Source organism: Fusarium mangiferae, assembly GCF_900044065.1.
Source record: "Fusarium mangiferae strain MRC7560 genome assembly, contig: FMAN_scaffold001, whole genome shotgun sequence".
Classification (NCBI taxonomy): Eukaryota; Fungi; Ascomycota; class Sordariomycetes; order Hypocreales; family Nectriaceae; genus Fusarium; species Fusarium mangiferae.
The window spans coordinates 279,581-302,391 of record NW_024573921.1 but is presented as its reverse complement, the minus strand read 5'-3'; the positions used below and the strand labels follow the sequence as shown (position 1 = coordinate 302,391).

The window sequence follows — 22,811 nt, the reverse complement described above, 5'->3', positions numbered from 1 at the left end:
GTACGTGAGCTCCAACTTTACCTCATCCAAGGTTGGCATCTTCGGCTCCTGGCGCCCATCAAGCACACCATTCACTGTACACGTACATACGTACGGATAAAGATACAGATACATTACTGGAACTCCCAAGGTCTAGTTTCCTGCTGTCGTATCAGAGGGGCAGACGAATGCACCAGCGGCTTCCGGAGCTACCCTTGCCAATCTAGTGCTTGAAGTCTATCCCGACTGAGTGTACATACCTTGCTCGGTGCCTCCACGTTGTATCGCTGCCCTATTGTTGAGATTCTGCCTTTGCGCCGGCCCAGGCATTGGCGATATCAGGGCCTCGACAGCCAAGAGCCTGCCGAGCCGCCATTCCTCTGTCAACACAGGCTTCCACGCAGCAGACCTGACCGTTCGTTGCCCAAGTTCAAGCCAGAGCGTGCCAACGGCGGCTTTAGGGCTGGTCACTGGGATCTTCAAGAAGGCGCCAGCAGAGACCACTCGCACCTCCTGCGCCGTTGTGACCGTGTCATGACATGTCCCCACCGCTCGGTCAGCCAGATCGCCCTCGACTGCTACCAGCGACAGCATGTCGTCCTCGGGCTCGTCCTTTACTTCCTCGTCGCTCGGTCGCCCGCCAACATACGGACGAACATACGTCAGTCCGGTTGATTCAACCTGGACTCCCACCTCCGGCATATCAACCATTTCTGCTCCGACCACCGAGGGGTCGGGAACTGGGACCTCGGTACTCGATTTGGGACCCCCGGGTTTCCAGGCAACAATGTGCGATTCTCCCGGCCCGCGGTTGATATGAATGGCGTTTCATCTGGCTGACACTGGGATACATCTAGAATCCTTTTTCAAGATACTCCTGACGAACGAGTCGTTTACTTGGGGCCTTGGGAAGTGGTGGGCTCTGAGCAGCGCCGTGTTCTGTGGCAGGGTAGCTACCAGAACGAATTGCTCGAACACTTCTGTATGTAGACTTGGGCTGCTGCTTTCCACATCCAACGTCAGCTAACTCACTTCACTCTCAGTGCCCTCCGACACACCCTCCGACATATATCCTCATACCCTCCACTCGCGCCATCGCCCGTACTATGACCCTTCGGACATGGAAAGATATCTCACGTTTCAGGAACCTCACCGGATTCGGTACACAACGGACGAGGGTGTTTGTATACATGACCAGTACGTCACGATCAGATACGAGTTCACGACAGTCGAGAGCTCTATTCAATTTCAGGGAGATTTGCGCAGAAAGGACCTAGTTGATTTCTATGACGTCGACGTCGTTTGGACAAACGTCCATGGTCGCACAGATGGCTTCGGCAAGGTGAAGGGGATCGGTGCGATCCAGAGACTCAAGCTGTGGAGGGATCGATATACGACTTTCCACTCCCTCAGCGTGTGTGCGAATAAGACGGATGGCCAATACCGAGAGTATGATATTCACTCGTTCGACGGGGAACTGCGCGGGAGGGACGACCGCGCAAAACAGCTTCGACTCAATGCGTCTGGCAGGCGGCAGACTTCGGGCGACGACCAGCACTCACACCGACGCTTTTCACTGCCGCATCGTATGCGATCTCGAACCAGAACGAATGACTCCTCCGAGCCAAGATCATTGCAGCAGCCGACTCTCGACATACGATATCTGGCCATCCAGTTCACTGAGCGTCAAGGTTAGGAAAAAAAAAACCCCAAAATAGAGGGCTCCCCTCGTAGGAGCAACGGCTGCCCTGGCCGAATCTCCAAATCTATCTCCAGACATGTCAGCTAACAGTCAGACCAGCATACCGACGATTTATCGAGACCTGGCTTTATTGCCACAGTTCGGACCGCGAATTCAACGGCATCCCATTTCCACCAAACCACTTCGAATTGCCCTCGCCGCAGATTTTGCCGGGACATTCTCCCGATTTGCCGGTGTCAGGATGGCCGAACCACATGCTCGAATCGGTGCCAGAGCCCTCGGATGCGGCCGAAGCTACGCCTTGAAAAGGTCAATTCCGAGTCAGATGCCATATCAGTATCCTCGACCAGTTGCACCACTGAGACGAGCCACATGCTCGTGCTGCAGTGCGTGTCCAAGTGGGGTGACAGTAGTTGCAAGGTTTGACGTTGACAGCCCACACCCTTTCACCTGTCAGAAATGAAAGCGCTCATCAAACGCCGCCCAAAAAGGCGATAATCAGCAGCCGCCCGTAGGGGATTGGCCAGGACGTCAAACAGAGGTTATCAGGCTGTATACCTTATGTCGCTATCCGTGGGCAGACAACGGGGAAATGCTCGGGGCGCCCCCACACCGTCTCTGAAGACCCCCCGCGGTGCCTGGATCGTACCATGGAGCTGTGTCGTCATTGAGATGCACAACCCGTCATGAATGGAAAGTTGATAAACTCAACTCAAGCTCCCTTCTCCCCTAGCATCCATCGCCCAGTTCTGCTGCCACTGCTCCCCCGTTCCTGATACACACTCAACACCAAAACATTGATCCCTTCAGCGTCGCGCCATCGGTCATGAAGGTCATTCTCGCCATCAATGCCGGCTCTAGCTCGGTCAAGATCTCAGTCTATACTGCAGATAAGAACGCAGAACCTCGTCAAATCGCAGAGGCCTCAATCGGTGGATTGACTGCTCCGCCAGCAACGCTTGCTTATACGCGTCGCGGTGAGAAGGTGGTCAAGGCGAAAGAGGTCGCCGAAAGTGTCAAGAATCAAGAGGATGCTTTCGACCTTCTCCTAAAGACATTCACTGATGACACTGAACTCAAGGAGATCTCTTCAAAGGAGGATATTGCCATCGCCAGCCATCGCATTGTTCATGGCGGGGACTATGATCGGTCGCAAGTCATTACCCAAGATGCCTATCACCACCTTGAAGAGCTCAGCGACCTAGCACCACTTCACAATGGTGTCGCCTTGAGCATCGTCGACACTTGCATCAGCGCGCTACCCAAGACCATCAACGTCGCCTGTTTCGACTCACAGTTCCATACAACTATCCCTCCACACATCTACACCTACCCCATCGACCCAAAGATCGCGAAAAGCAATCGCCTACGCAAGTACGGATTTCACGGGATCAGCTATGCATTCATCACAAGAGCCGTGGCACATTATCTTGAAAAAGACGTCGGCAGCTTAAACATGATCGCTTTGCACCTCGGTAGCGGTGCCAGCGCCTGCGCCATCAAGGGCGGCAAGAGTTGGGATACGAGTATGGGGCTTACACCTTTGGCGGGCCTTCCTGGAGCGACTCGAAGCGGCAGTGTTGATCCTAGGTAAGGCGCTCAATCCCTCAAAAACACCCTTAGCCCAGGGCCTAGGGCCCAGAACCCAGAACCATGCCCCACCGGATGCAGCGGAATGCTACTCTCATCAGATCATACATGAGATCCGGAACCGAGGGGTGGGATCAGGGTCTTCCCTTCTAAATTAAGGTTCTTGCATGCTGACCCTTGCCAACCTTTGCAGTCTTGTCTTCCACTATGCCTCCGATGTGGGGAAACTCTCCCCTGCATCCACCAAACATCTTCACATTTCAAGGGCTGAGGAGATCCTCAATAAGGAGAGCGGCTGGAAGTCCATGACGGGCACGACCAACTTTGGCGTAGTTGCCGAGTCAGACGAGCCCACCCACCGCCTGGCCTTTGAAATCTTTGTCGATCGCATTGCCGGCTTTGTCGGCTCTTACTTTGTAACCCTCGAGGGCCGTGTCGATGCTTTGGTTTTCGCTGGCGGCATTGGAGAGCACAGCGCTAAGCTTCGATCTGCCGTCGTCGAGAGGGTTGCCTGCTTAGGCTTTGCCCTCGATGATGCTAGTAATCAGGAACCTATCAAGGATGTGGTCCAGGAACTCGGCAAACGCGATGCCAGGCAGCGGGTGCTCGTCTGTCAGACAGACGAGCAGCTGGAGATGGCCAGATTATGTGCAGAAAAGGAGGATATATGGGAATAGGGAATCGCACGTGGTACGAGAACTATGATGCATGATGACAATTAGTTGAGTAACGACATCGAATGATTAGATGATCAAAGCATACACACATATATAAAAGAAATTAGATTTTTACTTGTCATGTGTAACGTGGTTGACATGTATGTTTTTGAAGTGTCTCAGGCTTGTCAGAACATTCCCATGTGACAAAACTCAGAAGCGCGTGAAATCAATCGAGTTACCTGCCGACCATCAGCTCATTGGTTACCAAGAGTATACCATAAACGAGTGCTACAAAGTGGATATCTGTTTGTCCCTTGGCAAAGCAGAGTCTCATAGGATATTGATCTATATTAGCTTGAATAGGTACTGAGGCGACAAGCTCACAAGGTATGGCAGTAATGAGCCCATAGACTTGATGTCGAATGGAACAGCAAGTCATCGTTAATTATGCCGATGATAGGAAGAATTTGTATTACACCATTGTAAATAAATGTATTCTTTCCCTTCACATTGGCTGATATTACAAAAGTTCTTGGGGAGAAGATGAGTATAAAATTTTGGAAATGGTATCAATTGTATACAGTTCGTGTGTTGAATCCAAAATGGAAGCACCACACATGAAACTGCCTCACTGCCGTCTAAATACAGCCGCAAGGGGCAGCGACCAAGTGTGTACTATGCCGCTGTCTCGAGTTCTTCCACCACCCATGCCCCTAGAGATGCCCGATACGGCCCTCGAATGGGCCTATCCCTGTGAAAATCTTATAGTTGAACAAAAGTTGGAAACATCAAATCGTGAAAACCCCGCCAACGCCATGCGTTTTTTCGCCCTCGGGTTTGAAACTCCAAGAGGGCACCTCCTGTCGTCGTTTATCTAAACCGCGTGCCCTTTATGGGGAGAACCATCCGTGTAGCCAATCGTATACTCGCGACACCGTCCAATCCCAGACACCTTTTAAATAAATGATGAATAAATAAAAAGTAAGAAAATAAAACAAACCCATCCAAACGGATAACGCCTTGGGATCCGGGTTGCTCCTCGTGTGTTCATACAACGCCGTGATGGAAACAATCAATTGAACAGAATAAAAATGCACCAATGTCTGTGTGTGGGTTGGGGGAGTCATGAGGGGAGTAGGTTGTGCCCCAAAGATCGAGTCGACGGGTGGAGTGATTTGTGTGTAGAGATAGGACTTGTCAGAGGATTAAGATTATCAATAAAGTAATGCCCGAGAAAAAAATCTTTTTTAGAAGGAAGAGAATGCCAGGGGTGAGAGATCCAGCATTATTCACTTCAGACACCGGAACCCTCCTGGCATGCCACGGCCATAGCGAGGGCATCCAGACCGCTAGGTGTCCTGCCAGCAACAGGGCGGTTGAGAATGGGCAAGTTGCGGCCACCCAAATCCCAAGATCCACTGTTGACACTGGGTGAGGCCAGTGGGGGCGTGGGAAGGGGATAAGGATCAGCGTCGCGTCGGCTCCTGGACGAGGATGTGCGGCTTGCGGAAGGGCGCCCGGATGTAGAGTTACGACGAGCGTCAGCTAGGGATGTCCTGTGACTGCGCTGGCTGGTAGAAGAGCGACTCTTATCCTTGAAGTGGGTTTCGAGATGTTGCTTCATGTTGTCGGCGCGAGTGAACTTCTTCTGGCATCCTGCAAAGGTACATTGAACAGCCTTCTCTGCAGTATGAATCTTTGAATGGCGCGAGGCATGACCTGAGGTGGTGAAGGTCTTTTCGCAGCCATGAGTGTCGCGGTACCTGCAGGGATACCTCTTTCCGGGGCGCTCGGGCATAGGCGAGGATCGGGGCTGGCTGACCATCTCAGCGTCGTAGGAAGCTGAACGGGTGCTGTCGGCGTATTGGGCATGCTTCGCCTCCATGTTGTAGTCCTGAGGAATTGTGTACATGACCTGTTGTCGAGGGTAGTAGTCGACGTTGGGAGTCAGAGGAGAAAGAGGATCGTTGCTCATTTGAGAGTCATAAGAGTCGGAACGAAGAAGTTCGGGAGTGTTTGGCGAAGAAGAAGTACTGCCTGGGGTGGGGTATGATTGAGTGAAGGCATAGCTGGAGTGAGAATGGAAGCTGAGAGGTGGTCGTTGCGTGGGCGGCTGCTGCTGCTGTTGTTGTTGGGAAGCAGATTCGTCGTTAAGGAGTGAAACTCGTCGACCAGCGGCGTTGATTGCGTGCATTGTCATTGCGACAGGAATTGGGAACTGCTCTTGGTAATGTTGACAGTGGCAGTGATATCAGTAGAACACAGCTACTGATCAGATCAGACTGGGCGACTTGATGCGCCTAGATATGGTTGCAGCTCCGAAGGGAAACGAGGCGGACCCAAATAGCGGGATGGCTAGTCGCGGAGCTTGTCTGGACTCGAGGAGACCGAACGAAGGGATTGATGGCTCAAAATCGCCTCCGCTTTTTAGAACACGAGACTGATGGGTTTCTCGTGGTCTGTTGCGTGCGTGTTCCTGAAAAAAAGACAGGGGTCCGGTAGTGGTAGCGAAGGGAACAAGGAGCTGATTGATTATGGCGGTGTCAATTCTGCAAGTCTTGGTAGTAAGGAAGCAGAGTAGTTGGACGTTTGGTATCAAGTTCATGTATGGCACAGAAGAATAAGGAAAGATCTGGCACAAGTGGTGATTGTTGTTGTTTAGATAATGTAGGTTGCCGAGGAATCCAGTAGACAAGCCAGAGCCAGAGCCAGAGCCAAGGGGCAACGATGAAGCAGACGGAAAGGGTAACTGAATACACAACACAAGAACGGATGTTATATCCGTCAATGATCAGCCCAAAATTGGAAACAACTTTGTGAGAGGAGAGAGTCTCGTAGTAAAGTAAATAGAAGTATGAGGAGTGAATAATACCAGACGGAGCGAGGCTGGAAATGATGGATGGCTGGAGCTTAAGTTTATAAGTAACCCGTTGGATTCACAAGGAGGAAAACAAGGGGAGTGGGAGAGAGTACGTACAGAACGGAGGGAAACAGATCACACGCCTCTTGGTTGGGGGGGTACTACGGGCAGTATGAGTAAAGAAGGGAAAAGAAGGGATAGAATTGGGGTGGGAATCAAGCATGGGAATTTTTGCGCAACCCCATCGATCGATGAGATCGAGAAAAATGTCGAGTCTGAATTGAGAGTTACGATGAATGGACGTAACTTGGGTAGGCAGGGTAGGTTGGCCTGGATGAGCCACACACACCCTAGAGCATGGGGTCCACCAGCAACAGACAGTGGTGTGCCGTTAACTCCTTTTTTTTTTTCGCTCTTTCTTCTCCCCTTCTCTCCTCTTCTGTCCAGAGTGTTCAACTTTATGGAGAAGAGAAGAGAGGGGGGAGGGGAGGGGTGTGAGGAGCATTGTGGCACTGGCCTCTAAAAACGAGCCCTAGGTTGGTATGGGAAACTCTCCAAAGAGGCACCTGCCCTGAGAGTCATCAGTAAGCTCCCGCTCCCCCTCACCATTTGTCCCAAGGTAGGCCAGCCAGGGCTCGGCGGCCAGGCTGGTGCAACCGCTGAGACGGTTTTGGCCGGAGCTTACTGAGGGAAAAGTGGAGGTGGTGGTGATAGTGGTAGCATCCACTAGCCACCTCGGAGTGATGAAAAAATAAATGCACCTCACATGGACCGGATTGAGAACATGGTGGGTTATGCCTTGATTTTCCTCAGCTACCTACGCAGCCGACTTGACATTTCGAAGGATGTACAGAGTAAAGATAGAGGGAATTGCATTAGGTATCCGCAGGTTCCTCTCTCTCTCTGTTTGCTTGTAAGTTCTTTCTCAAAGAAGAAAACTCCATTCTCTTGATTTCTTCTCTTTGCTACGGCGCGATTTCGCGCTCTTGTTTTTGGCTCTTCCTTGGTACTTAAGTGGGAACACCGGCTGGTGTGGGGTGGCTTGCCAGGGACGAAGGGACCTTTAATGGCCCTCCAGCTGCAACCACCGAGCTCTTGCCAGGGTCGATGAAGGATAACCGCCAAGGAACAGCAGGTGTGAGGCGACCAAGGGCTTGCTTTTGACCTTCTTTTAGCGCAAGCCATCTCTAGAGTCCCTTTTTACTGGGAACACTATTCCCCAAATAACTCTCGCTCAGAGAAGCAATTGTATGTACAGTAGTCCTTCACCTCACCTCCAGCTTCCATGTAATGTCGATCATTCGCGACCATGGATACCGAACATTATTGAATCTCACCTTGCTTTGCTTTGCTTTGCTTTGCTTTCTGCTCAGTCTTTTGCTGCAGGCAGTGACTTCCTTGCATGGCTTTCCACCCTCCTATCCCATTGCTACCACATAATACGCCCTGCCTTAATTGACACTGGACTCACCGGCGCCCACTCGGTCGGATGCTGCGTCAGGAAACATTTTCTATAGTAATCACAACGCACAGCGCAATACCTCTAAACTCAAAGATGTTGTTCTTTGATTCTGCACTCAGTTGAAACCCCGTCACTCGGCCGCATTGAGCTGGCCGCGGCGCGACACGCTCATATCACAATACGTACGTTAGTACCTGATGTTGACCACGGTACCATACCTACCAGTAGGTATCTGCGCACCAAGTGCGGCCCTGCTGATGAGTTGACGACTACTGCACCTATCCTACGGAACGGCACTCCGGGACTTGGACCCTGATTTCCAAACTGTAATCTCGATCCCTAGGCTTGGGGCGTCACCATGACGGATAGCCGGATCAGACGAGCTAGTGAGAGAGTACCTGGGACCCCGAGACACCGTACATCTTCTAATCGCACCATGGTGACGTCAACTTCACAACAGCAAGCCATTAGCTACAGGCCCAGACTTTCAGAGGGACGCTACAGTAATCGCTGAATTTCTGGCCAACTGAGCGACTCCAGCTCCAGGTAGCGGCAACCCTTGATCATTCATTATCAGAGCTCTTTCACGGTTACACAACAGCAAAACGGACCCAAGCACAGTACATACTGTATGACAGACACTTTCCTATACAGCTCATGCAGGGCTCAATCCTGTCGCTTTCAGGAAACTGTCTGTACTCTAGAGGTCGGACCCTGCAAATCCCCAGCCAACCCAGCGGCTTGCATACCCAAGTTTTGCGCAAAACTATACGTTAAAAAGAAAACAGAGACACAGGCGTCGGGTATTGTGAGCTTGCACTTGAAAAGCCAGTCAGCTCTAGGTAAACTAAACAACCTGCTTACCTACCTATACAATGCAACATACAGTACGGTGCTTCGTGGACGGGAGCGATGGGGTTTCGGTCAACTTTTCCCCGCTCTTCAACCACGGTTGTCCCTCTTCAACACCAACATGCTTATCTACGGCAATCAGAAGGAGGGGGCAGGAGGAGGTAAGAAAACTTAGAACATTTATCCTATGTGATAAAAACAACTGACCTATAGGCCTCCCAAGTTCACCCTAAGTTTCTTGAATATTTCCTCACCTTCCATAGCTTTCTTACTCCCTGAGGGGACTCATGCAGGGCATTGAGCAAGTGAGGCGTCATGGTGACAGCGTCCCGTTGATGACATTAAAAACAGGCCCCAGAGGCCCTCTACAGAGTAGCAACTGGAAAGAAAAATAAAACTGTGGCGCTGACCCACTAGTAAGACATCTGCTCCATTTGCTGCCCGCAACCAGCAGCGGGCTTTGGGGTGAGACGAGGGCGGGCCAGAGTGGATCATGCCGGGGCACGTTCCCCAGAGCTAGAGTGGCTAGCAATGGAGGGCTAGTAAGGCACAAACACCCCTAGATGCTACGCTGCGCTGCGCTGCCTGAGTTGCTTTCAGCACCTCAGCGTGTCTGGCTGTGGTCAGCTTCGCAAGCAGGTTGAAAGTGGAGGCGGCGGGGGGCGGACAACAATCCCCTTGACGCTAACGCCTCCAGGGTCGTCCCCAAGGGTCCCCCATCAGGACTGGGGATAGAAACTCCATCGACCAATAATCGGAAAAGATCGAGAAGATGGCGATCAAGGGAGTTTTACTGTGGCTCTGGGGTGGGGACCGACTCAATGCCAACATTTTCACTGTTTACGGCCTACGCCAGCCGCAACAGAGCAGCAACTTCTGGAGAGGTTCGGCCAATTAACCCATGACAAGTACCAGAGGGAACGAAAACTTCCCGACAGTCCTACAGCAATGGAAGCAGACTGAACCCGTTCTTCGTTGCCAAGGTTTTGCAGTTTATTATAGGTGATTGAACCAAACATGTAGCTTTGGTCTTAGAAGCCACATGGCAAACAACAGCATCATTTAAGATGCTGTGTTCTGTAACTTGGCCATCAGGATGGCGTGCCGAGGAGTGAATTCTCTCGTCGAACCTCACCTCGTCTTGTTGTTTCTTGGCCAATCAACCTTGTGCGGATGCCCTCCGGTAGTCGCCGTAGGAACTCTATCTTGTCGTTTCTCTTCCATAACAGTGCCAGAGTCAGTGCCTGCGATCTCGTTTGTTTGGGCGCGGACCCAACCCCGGGCGCCGAAGGGTGTCGCAATGGAGTTGACGAACCCTGTTGTAGACTCAAGACTTGACTTCCACTCAGCTCAGGTGGTTTCCCCATCTCGGCAAGATGAGGTTTGTTGAAGGAGGAGCCATTGCAGCCAATGACACCCGGCGACCCTTGCTGATAACCTGATGAATGAGGAGGTTTCCCATATGATCCGTTGAAGCTGACTGGCTCAGTCCTGGCTGATTGGATTGACCCTGGCTTCTGACTCCTTACACCCCCTCTCTCTTGAATCGCCAGATTGACTTCCACTTTGCAGCTGTGTACTGCTGTCTGTCTGCCAGGGTGTCTTGACACAAACGACGAACTTTATGTTCCGTGGTCCAATACGAGTAGGGTATTCCTCCATTTCATCAGTACATACAACCTCGATCTCAAAACCAATCTCTGCCCCTCCGGTCGTTTTGCTCCGGAATGCCAATCACGCACATCGGGCGTGCTTCTTGAACCCTGATGAAGCCAGCATTCAGGGTCCCTCCACCATTAGCATCATCGGTTGACAGACGGATGCGTTTACAAGCAGACAACAGTCTGCATTATTTACAGCACTTCCATCGCGCGCCGCGTTGACGTCACAAATCCTAGCCGAGCTACCTTGGCCAAATGAATCCAGTGTCTCTCGGTCTCTCTCTACAAGGTGAAATAACTCTTATAGGGCCCAGCAAAGTCGATGAAAATGATGACAATATTCGATCCAATATTGTGGTTGATTGTACCTTTCGCTACAGCGACGTTCATCTTTCACGCTGTGGATAGATGGATGACATGGACACCAAGCCTTGACAGGGCTTTTAGGGATCTGTCTAGGATAATGAGCTATCGCTTGTAAATGACAGGCCCCATTTGTGCATGCCATTTCTTCTCTCCAATTCTAATGACGCAACTGATCGGACCAGGCCGAGAGATCTTGGTTTGAGCAACCTACGAGCACGATCTTGATGAACTGCTGGCGGAACATTTGCAACGGGAGTACCTTCAACATCCAAAACGGGTCATGGGATGGAGACAGACTTCCCGTCGCTTTAGGGTCGAACACTCACTTATCAAAAACCTCCGGGGAGTAGATACTAGGTAGGTAGCTGGGCCAAAGTCAGGCTCCGTTAAGCATCCAAGATTGCCGTTTCATACCGACCGGGGAATAATCTTGATTTCGGATTGCAAGGCCACAACAGAGTTTCAAAGCCGGCCTAATGAAGCAGTCGGAGATCGAAGTGCTTCCAGAATAATGACTAGACTGGCTCGAATGGGTATGCACCGGCTGTGCTCGATCACAAAAACTAGGAAGGCATAAAAAGTACGCAGATGACCGCAGGGTTGACTGTGTCAGGCAAGTTCCTTGGTTTACTGAATTCTTAATCACAAAAAAATAAAACAGCAACAAGGGTCCTGTCTATCTGATCGGCGGGGCGAAAACGAATGGCGGCAGCATTGAGGCGCATCGGCTTCCACTGAGTGCGATCGAGCATCGAAGGGGATCGGGTCAACGATGCTCAGTTGAGATCTGAAGTCAGGAGGGGGATCGGTCCCTTTTGAATTCTTAGGCGGTGCCCTGCGTGGAGTGTGCGTGGTCGGATGCCCTGGCAGGCCAGCCTCATCGGTCCCGTCCGCGTGGCTCTCGAGGGTCCCGCCGCCTCAGCGACCGAGGGGCTTGAGACCAAATATCAAGGGTTTTCAGGGAGTTAGGGAGGCGAGGGGAGGGGCGTGAAGACATGGCACCGGAGAAGAGGGCCCGTACTGTAGAGTACATACGAGGGGAATCAATCTAACCTCAGGGAATCCAGCGATCATCCATCATCTTCTACATATGTGTGGAATTGCCCAAGGACAAGATCTATCTTGCCTGCCTTGGGCAAGGCACGTCTCCCGGGCTTTAGGTGAGGAGTGAAGCACATGGCGAGCGGAGCAGGCATCATCAGCAAACAATACTTAGTTCTACCTGGTTAGTGTTGCTAAGATGACCTGGTGGTTTAGGGGACCTCGTCTGTGACGCGCCGCTGAGCCATGATGCGATTCCGATACCCTCTTTCGCTTCATCAAGCCCTTCTGCTCGGGACGCCTAGGACCACATTGACCAATGATGTAACCAGGTCGACGACACCCTCGTTCCTTTGGGGTAGATTGTCAGGCACAAGCGGCAACCAGCCGTACGCCAAACCAGTCAGCCGGAGCCAAGCAGCTGTCCCAGACTCTCACCAGCCAGTGGGAGCGAGTCCGGCCGCGACGGGGATTTGCTTGGTCGTTGGCGGTCTTCGTCGTCTACCAATCTAAAGCAGGCTAATGAGGTAAAGTAAGGTAAAAATGCAAGGCCCTTCAAAGGTATTGCCGAAATCTCTCGGGTATCATTTTATTCTTCAATCTTCTCTGGGTCATGTCATGCAAGTGCGTGCCAGGCTATCACCGCCTTTCCTTTTGTATGGCATCAACTTCGATATGTTTCCACCACTTACACGCCAATCCACACAATGTTACATTCTCCTTAATAATGGGGCTTTTGCTATGTTGTATTTTTTATTTTATTTATTTTATTTTATTTTATTTATTGTCTTAGCAACTTGGCGGTGGTGCAGGTGGTTCTTATCATCTGTCGGTCGAAGGATTTATAGCTACCTATGTACTCCGTAAACTCGTTCACGATAGTAGAGTTTACTGACTGATCCTGGTATTTTCTCCACTCCGTGTTGCTTTTGATGTTGACATGGTGAAATGATGATGTATGTTTTCCATAATGTCTACAGATAGATAGATGAGATACTCACGAAGCGATAGGATAATATGTCGCCATGTAATCATAATGTCTTCTCGCACGAAACCTCAATACCAACCGCGCAATGCAACTGTTTCTGTTCGTTAAGCATCTTCTCGGCTAACGTAAACCCACAACATGGCATGCGTTTACTCTCCTTTACAAGATAGCCTACCACTCTGACTTAACCCCCGCGCCTTTCTTCCTGGTGTGCATGGTAGCGTCGCCTTTTCATATTGATAAAGCCCAGGCTGTTGTATATACACATCAACCTTCCTTGATTCACCATGCCACATCGATGATCATCGCTTGGAAACAAGGAAAGGAACACTCGATCAACCAAGCCGACATTGAGGGTGCGCCATGCCGACTTTGCTCGTCTGTTCCAATGTATGGCATTGTAGCAGCTGGGGGAGCAATGGGTCGTAAGGAGAGCACTGAGACAAATTCCTCATATCTCGATACCCTGAAACAGATGTTTCTGGCGGTGTGCCGGTATCGTATCCTTGTCGAAACAAGAACAACCAAGATACAGTACTCCGTACTATGCATAAACTGCACTGTTACCCTGTAACTGTGGCTGTGGCAGCGACTTGGTAGGCAACCTGGAACTTGTTTTAACCTTGGCCTGAACAGCGAAAAACGGCCGCGCCATGTCAACGTACGTACGTACGCCCGGAATCTAGGAACATGACCCTAGTGTAACTGCGAAAGAGAGCACAAAGGGCCTCTCGTGATGCGACGTGGAATCCTTTCAGTCAGAGAAAGGACCAATATGCTACGACCATGTTTCCCGTTTGACAGGTCACGTTGATGGTGAACTTTGCTGATCACTGTCGATCGATCGAGATTTGTGATTCATATTTTTCCTTGGTCAGCCCCGTTCTTGGACTAAACACCCCCGGTGCCCGTGTCAACTACTAGACCTAGACTAAGTACTGGCCCGTATGGAGTATTGTACGCAAATTTGAGTCTAACGACTCTGCCTTAGTTTCGAGCTTCTATCCATGCTGGTTTCTCAACATTACGGTCTCGTGTTTAATCACATTCCGGATCAAGGACAGCATGTCGTAACCAGTCAGACCCATTCGATGCCACCAGAGATAGAGAGAGCTAATTACACATTTTCCCATGCTACTCCGCTCATGGCATTCATAGATCCTCTTCCTGAAACGCCGTTTTCGCCAAATACCTGCCCGAATGAAATGCCCCGTCCGTTTCTTACCATACACTCCTCAACTTATTCCTCGCCGACCGTCGTAGTTGGTAGCACCATAGCAATATCTGCGCGCGGGGTCGCTACAGGACCGGTTCCCCGAACCGCAAGCTGTTGTAATACATGATCATCATGATCACCATCGGCGATGATCACTATGATGCAAATGCTCGCTTTCCCATGACAACACGGAACTTTCCCATGACAACCCAGCCACACAGTGACCCCTAAAGTACCAAGTTGACGTGGTGTAGGAATGATGTAGAGGCCATAATTATTTTGATGCTGAGGCACCCGTTTTGGTTGACCCTGTATCGACGCGTTTGGCTGTTGGGAGCGCCGGCACCTTGAAAACGCTTCCACTTGACGACCCTCCGACTTGTGTGAAGCTGCCGCCCTTGAACCAGCGGTCCTCCTCGGCCTTGCGCTTCTTGCTGAGCTCTGCCTGCATCTTGGGGTCAACAAGCTCCAGGCCTTGGACGGGCGTGAATGACAAAGACGATGCTGTGCCGGTTGCTGAACCGATGGTGCTGCCAACTCCCGAGGCTCGCAAGCCGCGCCCTCGTAGATCAATGTTCGATGCTTGGCCAAAACCACCGATAGACGACGCAGCACCACCCACGGTGCTGTTTCCGCCCCAGCCCTTGCTTTTGGCACTGAGCTTTGCGCGTGTGCGCTGGTCGATCTGCGTACTGCGAATGCGGCCGTCGTTGGACTGACCAATCATTCCCATACCAACAGTTGACTCGCCAGTGCCGTATCCAACCTCCCTCTCCTCTTTGCCAAATGCCATACGGTTTTGCTGCTTGCGGAGATCAGTCATAGCGAGAGCCTCCTTAGCCTTGCGAGCGCGTCGTCCACCCCGCTTGCGGGATGGCTTGTCGTCTGGCACAGGGAGCGCACGCTGTCCTTTGTTGGGAGGTGGCTCTGTCAGTTTCTCAAGACGCTCAAGACATGCTGACTTGAGCTCCTCTCCTGTGGATCCATCAGGACTGGAGTGTGTACGATCAACCCGGGCAGCCAGAACTAGCTTGGCCGACACGATTCTCAAGGCTTGTTTTTTCAAGTCGGTGGGAATGCCTCGGATCATCTCCGAGTTGTAAAGGTAGCCCTGCTGCCGAACACCTATGTTCGTAGCAAGCCCCGAGTGCTTCTTCTTGGATCCCCAAGAGGCGATGTTGCAAGCAGGCGTCTTGGAGAGACCTGTCAGTCCGCCTGCCGCGTTGAGGAGTTGGGCGGCCGTAAGAGAACCAACAAGGGCTGTCAGGTTTGGCGCAAAAATGTTCATGCGCGACTGCACGTACTCGGCGAGAGTCTGCTTGGCCTTGCTGAGGGCAATAACCATATCGCACGCCTTGTAGACGCGCTCAAGCTCGTCGGGTGTCATCTCATTGCCCTTTGATGTGGTGGCCTCCACCGTCACTATCATGAGTGACGGCCCATCAAGGACGGACTTGAGTGTTATTCCAAGCGGGTTGTCAGTCGAAGTCTGCAGGGCCTTGATACTCTCCGAATCCAGCGGACCATTTCCGATGATGGCAACGACCTTGGCATATTCGATTGGCGTCGTGACAAGTCGCTCGAGCTCGGGAAACCTCGTCGAGTAGTGGTCGCGAATGAACTTATGAACGAGGACAACCTCGCCATCTATCTGGGTCGAAAGGCTGTTGGACTGCGTCAGAAGATGATACTCGGGATGATCTTCGATGTTTCCGACGTTGGTATTCTGCGTTGCGGCTTGCGATCGGTAATGTGCGATTCTCTGTAGCGTCCGAGGCAATACGTCAGGGCTATCCGTCAAAAGAACAGATGTAAACGAATCGTCCATCAAGATGCGACCGTTGATGCGGCTCGGTTTGAAGGGGGCAGTACTAACCTCGAGAACTGGTTCAAGCGTTTGCATGAGGTTGGCAACGCTTCTAACATCCTTTACTCCTCCAAGCTGCATCTTCTCGACCTTGACTTTTGTTGCTTCGGAGTCTTCTCTGTCGTTCATTCCCTCATCCGAATCTTCATCGTCCCTCGTCTCCGCGTCGCCGTCCAACTGCATGGCGTCACGGTTGCCGGTTGCCTCTTCATCCTTGATGAGGCCATCGTTGAGTTCTTCTTCGGCCTCGTCGCCTGAGCTCCCAAAATCGTTGAGGAGATCGTCTGCGACAGTCGACATGGTGGCGTCGTTTGTAGGAAGGATGCTATGAATGAGCAGAGGTGATTGTCGCGAAATACTTGGGTTAGGTTGTGGAGTAGGTAATTTGTCTTGACTAGGTATAAATACTTTCACATCTAGGCTGCGAGGCTACTGAGCGCCACACAAATAAAATGGGGCTCTCTTTCAAATCGAATCATAATTGGCTGGCTTCCCACACACTTTTGCGCCTTGCTCTGTCGCGTCGCTATTGACTTTCAACTGTATTTCATCACCTGAACTCTCCTTTTCATCTAAATCTTGTCACAGCAAAAATAATCACAATCATCAACTTGAGCCCTCAAAACTTGTTGATTGTACGATGGAGTCGTCCAGAGGGCCACCGAGGGTGAAGAACAAGGCCGCCGCGCCTGTTCAAATCAGCGCCGAACAGCTTTTAAGAGAAGCTGTTGACCGTCAAGAAGTCGGCGTGCAGGCCCCCACTCAACGATTTGCTGATTTGGAAGAGCTTCACGAGTTTCAAGGACGGAAGAGAAAAGAGTTCGAGGACTATGTGCGACGCAATCGACTCAACCTCAACAACTGGTTGCGATATGCTCAGTGGGAGTTGGAGCAGAAGGAATTTGCCCGCGCCCGGTCCGTCTTTGAGCGCGCACTCGACGCACATCCCAACAATGTTCAGCTATGGATTCGGTACATCGAGTCGGAGATGAAGGCGAGGAACATCAACCATGCGCGAAACCTCCTGGATCGTGCCGTCGCTCGCTTGCCGCGCGTTGACAAGCTCTGGTACAAATATGTCTACATGGAGGAGATGCTGGGCAACATTCCCGGAACGCGGCAAGTGTTTGATCGATGGATGCAATGGCAGCCAGATGAGGCGGCATGGAGCTCGTATATAAAGCTTGAGAAGCGGTACGGCGAATTCGAGCGAGCAAGAGAAATCTTTCGGACCTTTACCATGATTCACCCTGAGCCCCGGAATTGGATCAAGTGGGCCAAGTTTGAGGAGGAGTTCGGTACTAGTGACCAAGTGCGGGAAGTCTTTGGGGAGGCCGTGGAGGCATTGGGAGATGACTTTGTCGATGAGAAATTGTTTATCGCCTATGCTCGTTTCGAAGCCAAGCTAAAAGAGTATGAGCGCGCTCGTGCGATATACAAGTATGCCCTGGACCGACTACCAAGATCGAGGTCAATGATTTTGCACAAAGCATACACAACATTCGAGAAACAATTTGGCGACAAGGACGGGGTGGAAGATGTTGTGCTATCCAAGAGGAGAGTATATTACGAGGAGCTTATCAAAGAGAACCCGAAGAACTACGACGCCTGGTTCGACTACGCAAAGCTCGAAGAGACTTCACAGGACTCTGACAGAATTCGAGATATATACGAGAGGGCTGTTGCTCAGGTTCCACCAACGATGGAGAAGCGGCACTGGAGGCGATACATCTATCTCTGGATCTTCTACGCTATATGGGAAGAGATGGAGGGACAGGATGTTGAACGGACACGGCAGATTTACAATACGTGCTTGGGTCTGATCCCACATAAGAGGTTTACGTTTGCCAAAATCTGGCTCATGGCGGCGCATTTTGAAATCAGACAGGGTGAACTTACCGCAGCGCGAAAGCTTCTTGGACGTGCGATTGGCATGTGCCCAAAGGACAAGATCTTCAACGGTTACGTTGACCTTGAACGCAAACTATTCGAGTTCGTGCGGTGTCGCACTCTGTATGAGAAGCACATCGAATATAACCCAGCAAATTGTCAGACATGGATCAAGTTTGCTGAACTTGAGCGTGGTCTGGATGATCTGGACCGTACACGCGCCATCTTCGAGCTTGCTGTCCAGCAGCAACAGCTTGACATGCCTGAGCTCCTATGGAAGGCGTATATCGATTTCGAGGAGGAAGAAGGTGAATACGAACGGACGCGAGATCTCTACGAGCGCCTACTTGAAAAGACGGACCACGTCAAGGTCTGGATTAGTTACGCGCACTTTGAGATCAACATTCCCGAAGATGAGGAGGAGGAGGAGGGTGATGAGGAACAGCCAGTCAGCGAAGAGGCCAAGGAACGAGCACGCAAGGTATTCAAGCGAGCACACAGGAGTATGCGAGACCGAGATCTCAAGGAAGAGTGCGTTTCGCTACTCAACGCCTGGTTATCATTCGAGCGCACACACGGCTCAGTGGAGGACGTGGAGGCTGTGCAGAAACAAATGCCACGCAAGACGAAGCGCCGAAGAAAGCTCGACGACGACTCGTGGGAGGAATACATCGACTATGTCTTCCCTGCCGATGACAAGCAGGCTGCCGACGTGTCCAATCTCCTGGCCATGGCGCAGAGCTGGAAACAACAGGCGGGTGGAGGTCTTGGTGCATGAGATTGAGCCTGAGTATGAGCATTCGGCTACCATAGCTGGTCTACAGTGCTGTGCCCTACAGAGAGCAATGAGCATTTATCGCGGTATCAACTGTGGCGTCAGTTCTTGTATCCAATCGCGAGAATATGCATCACCACACAACACAGGACTACATGGTGTTAGGGGCCAGAAGCCTCTTGTCCTTGCGTAAAAGCGATTAACTTGTCTCCTCTACTTCCACTTGGCTTGGGCTGCATACCTTGAAACCACATCGTGATCAAACGACGTCAGCTGTTTGGCCGAGCTGTCAGTGAAGTGGATACTTGATAAGTGACGTCACGGCTTGATGACGTTACAGAGCTGAGCCTCAGATCCGTTAGAAACAAGAATCTGCGTGGATAGAATCTGCACACTACTAGGGTGTACTGTAAGCATGGTGGGGTTTATTGGAGTACGTCCAGGATATCAAACGATGAGCGACAGGTACGGAGCAGTGCTTTGGAAGACTATAGTGAGATCAAGGGAGAACAACAACCCGTTTTTGACTTTTGTCCACACCTAATTAATTGTTGAAGCCGCTGTCATTCACATCACCTAGTCACAGACGAACATCGTTTCATCAGCACCAAAGACGTAACAGGTTTTATTATAGGCCAGAGTTGTTCATTATAGGTCATGATTCGTCAAGGTATTCTGGGGGCCGGTAAATCGACCCCCAAGAACCTCCCTCCTCTGCTGTCCAGCATAACAAGCTATTCACAACATGGCAAAAGGAGAAGAAAATAAAATAAACACATCGTGCCATCCACATACATCTTTTCGTATGCCCATATCCCGTTGACTTTAGAGACGTCTTGCCATCTTCACCCAAGCCCATTCCTGATTTCTTGTCGCACTTGGTCCAATCGCCGAGTCTTGATCTGCAAGACCCCCCGTCCTTCCAAAAAGCCGTTCTTCCCGAGACCGCCTACCCGTGTTCCCACCACTTCATCATCGTGCATGTAGTGATTTGTTAACACCACATTTGCTTCTCGATCCTTTCTTACCGCCCCTCTCTTCCCATCTCGTTGGGTCAACTCGTGCCACTCTCGCTTGCTTCCCCGTTTTCAGTCCTCTACTAGACCCTACCCCATTCATCAACTTTACCAGAAGAGAGCAGCTCATTGTTGGACAGATATGCACGTATGTGCCGTTGTGCCGAGATATAGTTTCGTTTTTGCTTCTGTGCCTGCAGGGATCGGGCCACTGGCTTAGTATCGGCGATGGTCTATTTTAATCATCGTCGTTAGTCTTCGTCTTGAACACACATGTGAAACAAACGTGGGGAGAGGTTGCGGGGAGAAAGCAAATCTGCTTCATCTATCTGATGCAGAGGAATTTCAGCAAAACGAACGCCAGCCACACCCACGCAGCGCAACAAGCCATATTCACACCGTTTCCTTCTCTTTCCAGTCTTTCCATTCCTTTCTTGGGGTTCTTCATTGCCATGTGTCCAAACGAAAAACCCTGCTTGATTGGCTCAAGTTTCTCATGAGCCATATAAGTCGTCTCGTCATAAGTCTGATTTAAGGTGTTTGGGGGGATAGGTGAGTAAGCGTGGATGCCGCCCAATACCCCGTGAGGCTCTTAGAAAGGAGATGGCAGACCGTTGGGGTTCCTCCTGTAAGTGTTTGTACCATACGGCTCTGCTGGGAAGGTGTTGCCTCTGTAAGGTTTGCCTCCGTAGTCTTGAGGGTCAAAGTATTCATACTCGATATCCGAGTCATACCCATCCCGTCGAGACGAAGGAGCCCAACTGTCTGCCCTTCTTCTACCGTCACCCATTGACTGTTGTCGCAAGCGCCTCTGCACTCGCTTCTCATGACGGCGAGCCTTCTCTTGTTGGAAATTTTTGCACTCGTGTGTCAATTCTTTGGCTTCCTTCATCTCTGAGATGGCTCCCTTGATGCCCATAGCAGCAATACCGACTGATGCGGCGTCTTGCATGATTGCTTTGGTCTTGAGCTTTTTGGCTTCCATCTCACTCAACCGTCCTTCCTTGACTGCTTTATGCCGTGCGTTTCTCTTTTCCATGCTAGAATACACCTCGTGCGCTGCGTGTATAGTGGCCACTGCTGCTAAACCTGTGGTGATAAGTTGCTTACCTCTCATTTTCTTCGCCCGCTTCTCATCCTCATCAGAATCCCCTAGGTCTGATGACGAAGAGGAATAATCGGAACGCCCTCCTCGCCTTCTCTCTCGGGGCTTATTCTTGTATGACCTATCATCATCGTAATAATCTCGATTGCTGCCATATCGACGGTCATCGTACATATCGTCCGAGTATCGGCGGGAACGGCTGCCACCGCGGTCGCTAAAGTCATCTTGGTCGCGCCGGTGGTAGTCATCAGCGGCGGCAGCGCCAGCTCCAGCGCCAGCTCCAAGGCCTAGTTTGGCCAAACCGTTGCGAGCTTTGTCAACAACACTACGGCTGCGGCTTCGCTGACGGCGCCTGTCTGGGGATGGACTGTATGAGGCACTTCGTCCCCTACGGCTCCTGGATCGCGATCGAGATCGATCAAGAACCTTCTTTGCACCCAGGGCACCCAGGCCAGCGGTCGCAAGAGCGGCAAGACCGCTTGCGCCTCCACTGCCACCACCCTGAGACTTGGAGCGGGCTCGCGAGCGAGAGCGGCTGCGGCCAGTCTTGCGATCCTCCTCAATATCATTTCTCGAACCACGAATTAGGCGGTTACCGACTAAGCCACCAATCACGGACTCGGCCAAGCCCAACTTTCCTCCCTTGTCATCAGTTGCGGTGTCGACAGCAGCAGCACCTGCAGCGGCGGTGAGAATGCGCTTCGTCTTTTCGCCCTTCCAGCCGCCAGGCTCCTTGGCAACACGAAAGGCCTCTGTGGCACCGGCAAGGAGAGAAGCCATAGCTGCCTTTTGAATCTTGTTGGCGCCGCTGCCACCACCAGCGTGAGAACGAGATCTTTCGCTGGAGGGACTACCTCCCCGGCGACTCCTGGTATCGTCTCCGCCGCCGCCAGTGAGACTCTTGACAGCAGCGCCGAGACCTGTGGCTGCGATAGCGCTCTCGAGGAAGTTCTTGTGTCCCTTCTTCTCCCTTGGACTTTCGTCCTCATCAGAGTAGTAATCACTATAATAACCGTCGCGGCCGCGTTGAAGAATCATGTTGGCCTTTTGATCCTTCTTGGCCTGCTGCTTGTTGTAGAATTGTGCACCCTGGTAGGCAGCCAAGGCACCGACTCCAGCAAGAGCTGCAGTTGACAGAGGATTGCGTTGGACTTCAGTGCGCTCCTCCTTGGCTTCGCGGCGATCGTACAGTTCCTTACCACCCGCCAAAAGGGCGGCACCAGCGACGGCAGCAATGATCTTCTCATTCTTGGACATTCCCTTCGGTTTGTGCTTGCGCTCGCGGTCGCGCTCCTCATCTTCGTAGTAAGGGCTGGAGTGACCTCGGTGGGAACGGCGGTCATAGTCGCGATCGCGAGGGTCGTAGCCTCGGCGATACTCATATTCTTCCTCGTAGTAGTTTGGGCCGGCTGATCGGGCCCTGCGAATATCACGGGTACCAGGAGGGGGGAATTCCCGCCTGACCTCTTCTATCGATAGATCGCTGTCCTCGCGACCGCGAGGAACGATCTCCCGATGAGTCTTTGAGTTAAAGGAATCTCGAGGGTCGAGATAGCGGGGGTCTTCTCGACGCTCCTCTCGTACATAGCGGCGAGAGTAATCCCGATCGTACGGGTCGTAGTTTGACATGAGGATTTTGTGCGGTATATGTCTCTACTACGTTATGTAGTGGTGTATTGGTTGATGCTGTTTGTGGTTGAAAGTGACTTTATAGTGATGATGAGCGATGATGTTAAAATACCGAGTTAACAGGTTCTGTCGATGTAAAGAGGAAAAGGACGA

The 22,811-nt window shown here is 51.5% G+C and overlaps 6 protein-coding genes across 6 annotated transcripts; 3 read left to right on the top strand and 3 right to left on the bottom strand.

Moving 5' to 3' along the window:
• Positions 1-571: 571 nt before the first annotated feature.
• On the top strand, positions 572-1,986 carry FMAN_00624 (uncharacterized protein; the record flags this gene model as incomplete). Its single annotated transcript, XM_041834619.1, has 4 exons — positions 572-768; positions 837-961; positions 1,023-1,670; positions 1,781-1,986. The coding sequence occupies 4 exons, from the start codon at positions 572-574 to the stop codon at positions 1,984-1,986; spliced, it is 1,176 nt and encodes a 391-aa protein (XP_041675955.1).
• Positions 1,987-2,507: 521 nt separating this feature from the next.
• On the top strand, positions 2,508-3,948 carry FMAN_00623 (uncharacterized protein; the record flags this gene model as incomplete). Its single annotated transcript, XM_041834507.1, has 2 exons — positions 2,508-3,271; positions 3,465-3,948. 2 exons carry the CDS (start codon positions 2,508-2,510, stop codon positions 3,946-3,948), a joined length of 1,248 nt encoding a protein of 415 aa, XP_041675954.1.
• A 1,276-nt stretch (positions 3,949-5,224) lies between these two features.
• FMAN_00622 (uncharacterized protein) lies at positions 5,225-6,130 on the bottom strand (the record flags this gene model as incomplete). Its single annotated transcript, XM_041834396.1, has 1 exon — positions 5,225-6,130. One exon carries the CDS (start codon positions 6,128-6,130, stop codon positions 5,225-5,227), a length of 906 nt encoding a protein of 301 aa, XP_041675953.1.
• An 8,520-nt stretch (positions 6,131-14,650) lies between these two features.
• FMAN_00621 (uncharacterized protein) lies at positions 14,651-16,543 on the bottom strand (the record flags this gene model as incomplete). Its single annotated transcript, XM_041834285.1, has 2 exons — positions 14,651-16,138; positions 16,253-16,543. 2 exons carry the CDS (start codon positions 16,541-16,543, stop codon positions 14,651-14,653), a joined length of 1,779 nt encoding a protein of 592 aa, XP_041675952.1.
• A 340-nt stretch (positions 16,544-16,883) lies between these two features.
• On the top strand, positions 16,884-18,911 carry FMAN_00620 (putative crooked neck protein CGI-201 (short form); the record flags this gene model as incomplete). Its single annotated transcript, XM_041834174.1, has 1 exon — positions 16,884-18,911. The coding sequence occupies one exon, from the start codon at positions 16,884-16,886 to the stop codon at positions 18,909-18,911; it is 2,028 nt and encodes a 675-aa protein (XP_041675951.1).
• A 1,605-nt stretch (positions 18,912-20,516) lies between these two features.
• FMAN_00619 (uncharacterized protein) lies at positions 20,517-22,658 on the bottom strand (the record flags this gene model as incomplete). The annotated part of the gene is made up of 1 exon (XM_041834063.1): positions 20,517-22,658. The coding sequence occupies one exon, from the start codon at positions 22,656-22,658 to the stop codon at positions 20,517-20,519; it is 2,142 nt and encodes a 713-aa protein (XP_041675950.1).
• Positions 22,659-22,811: the final 153 nt, after the last annotated feature.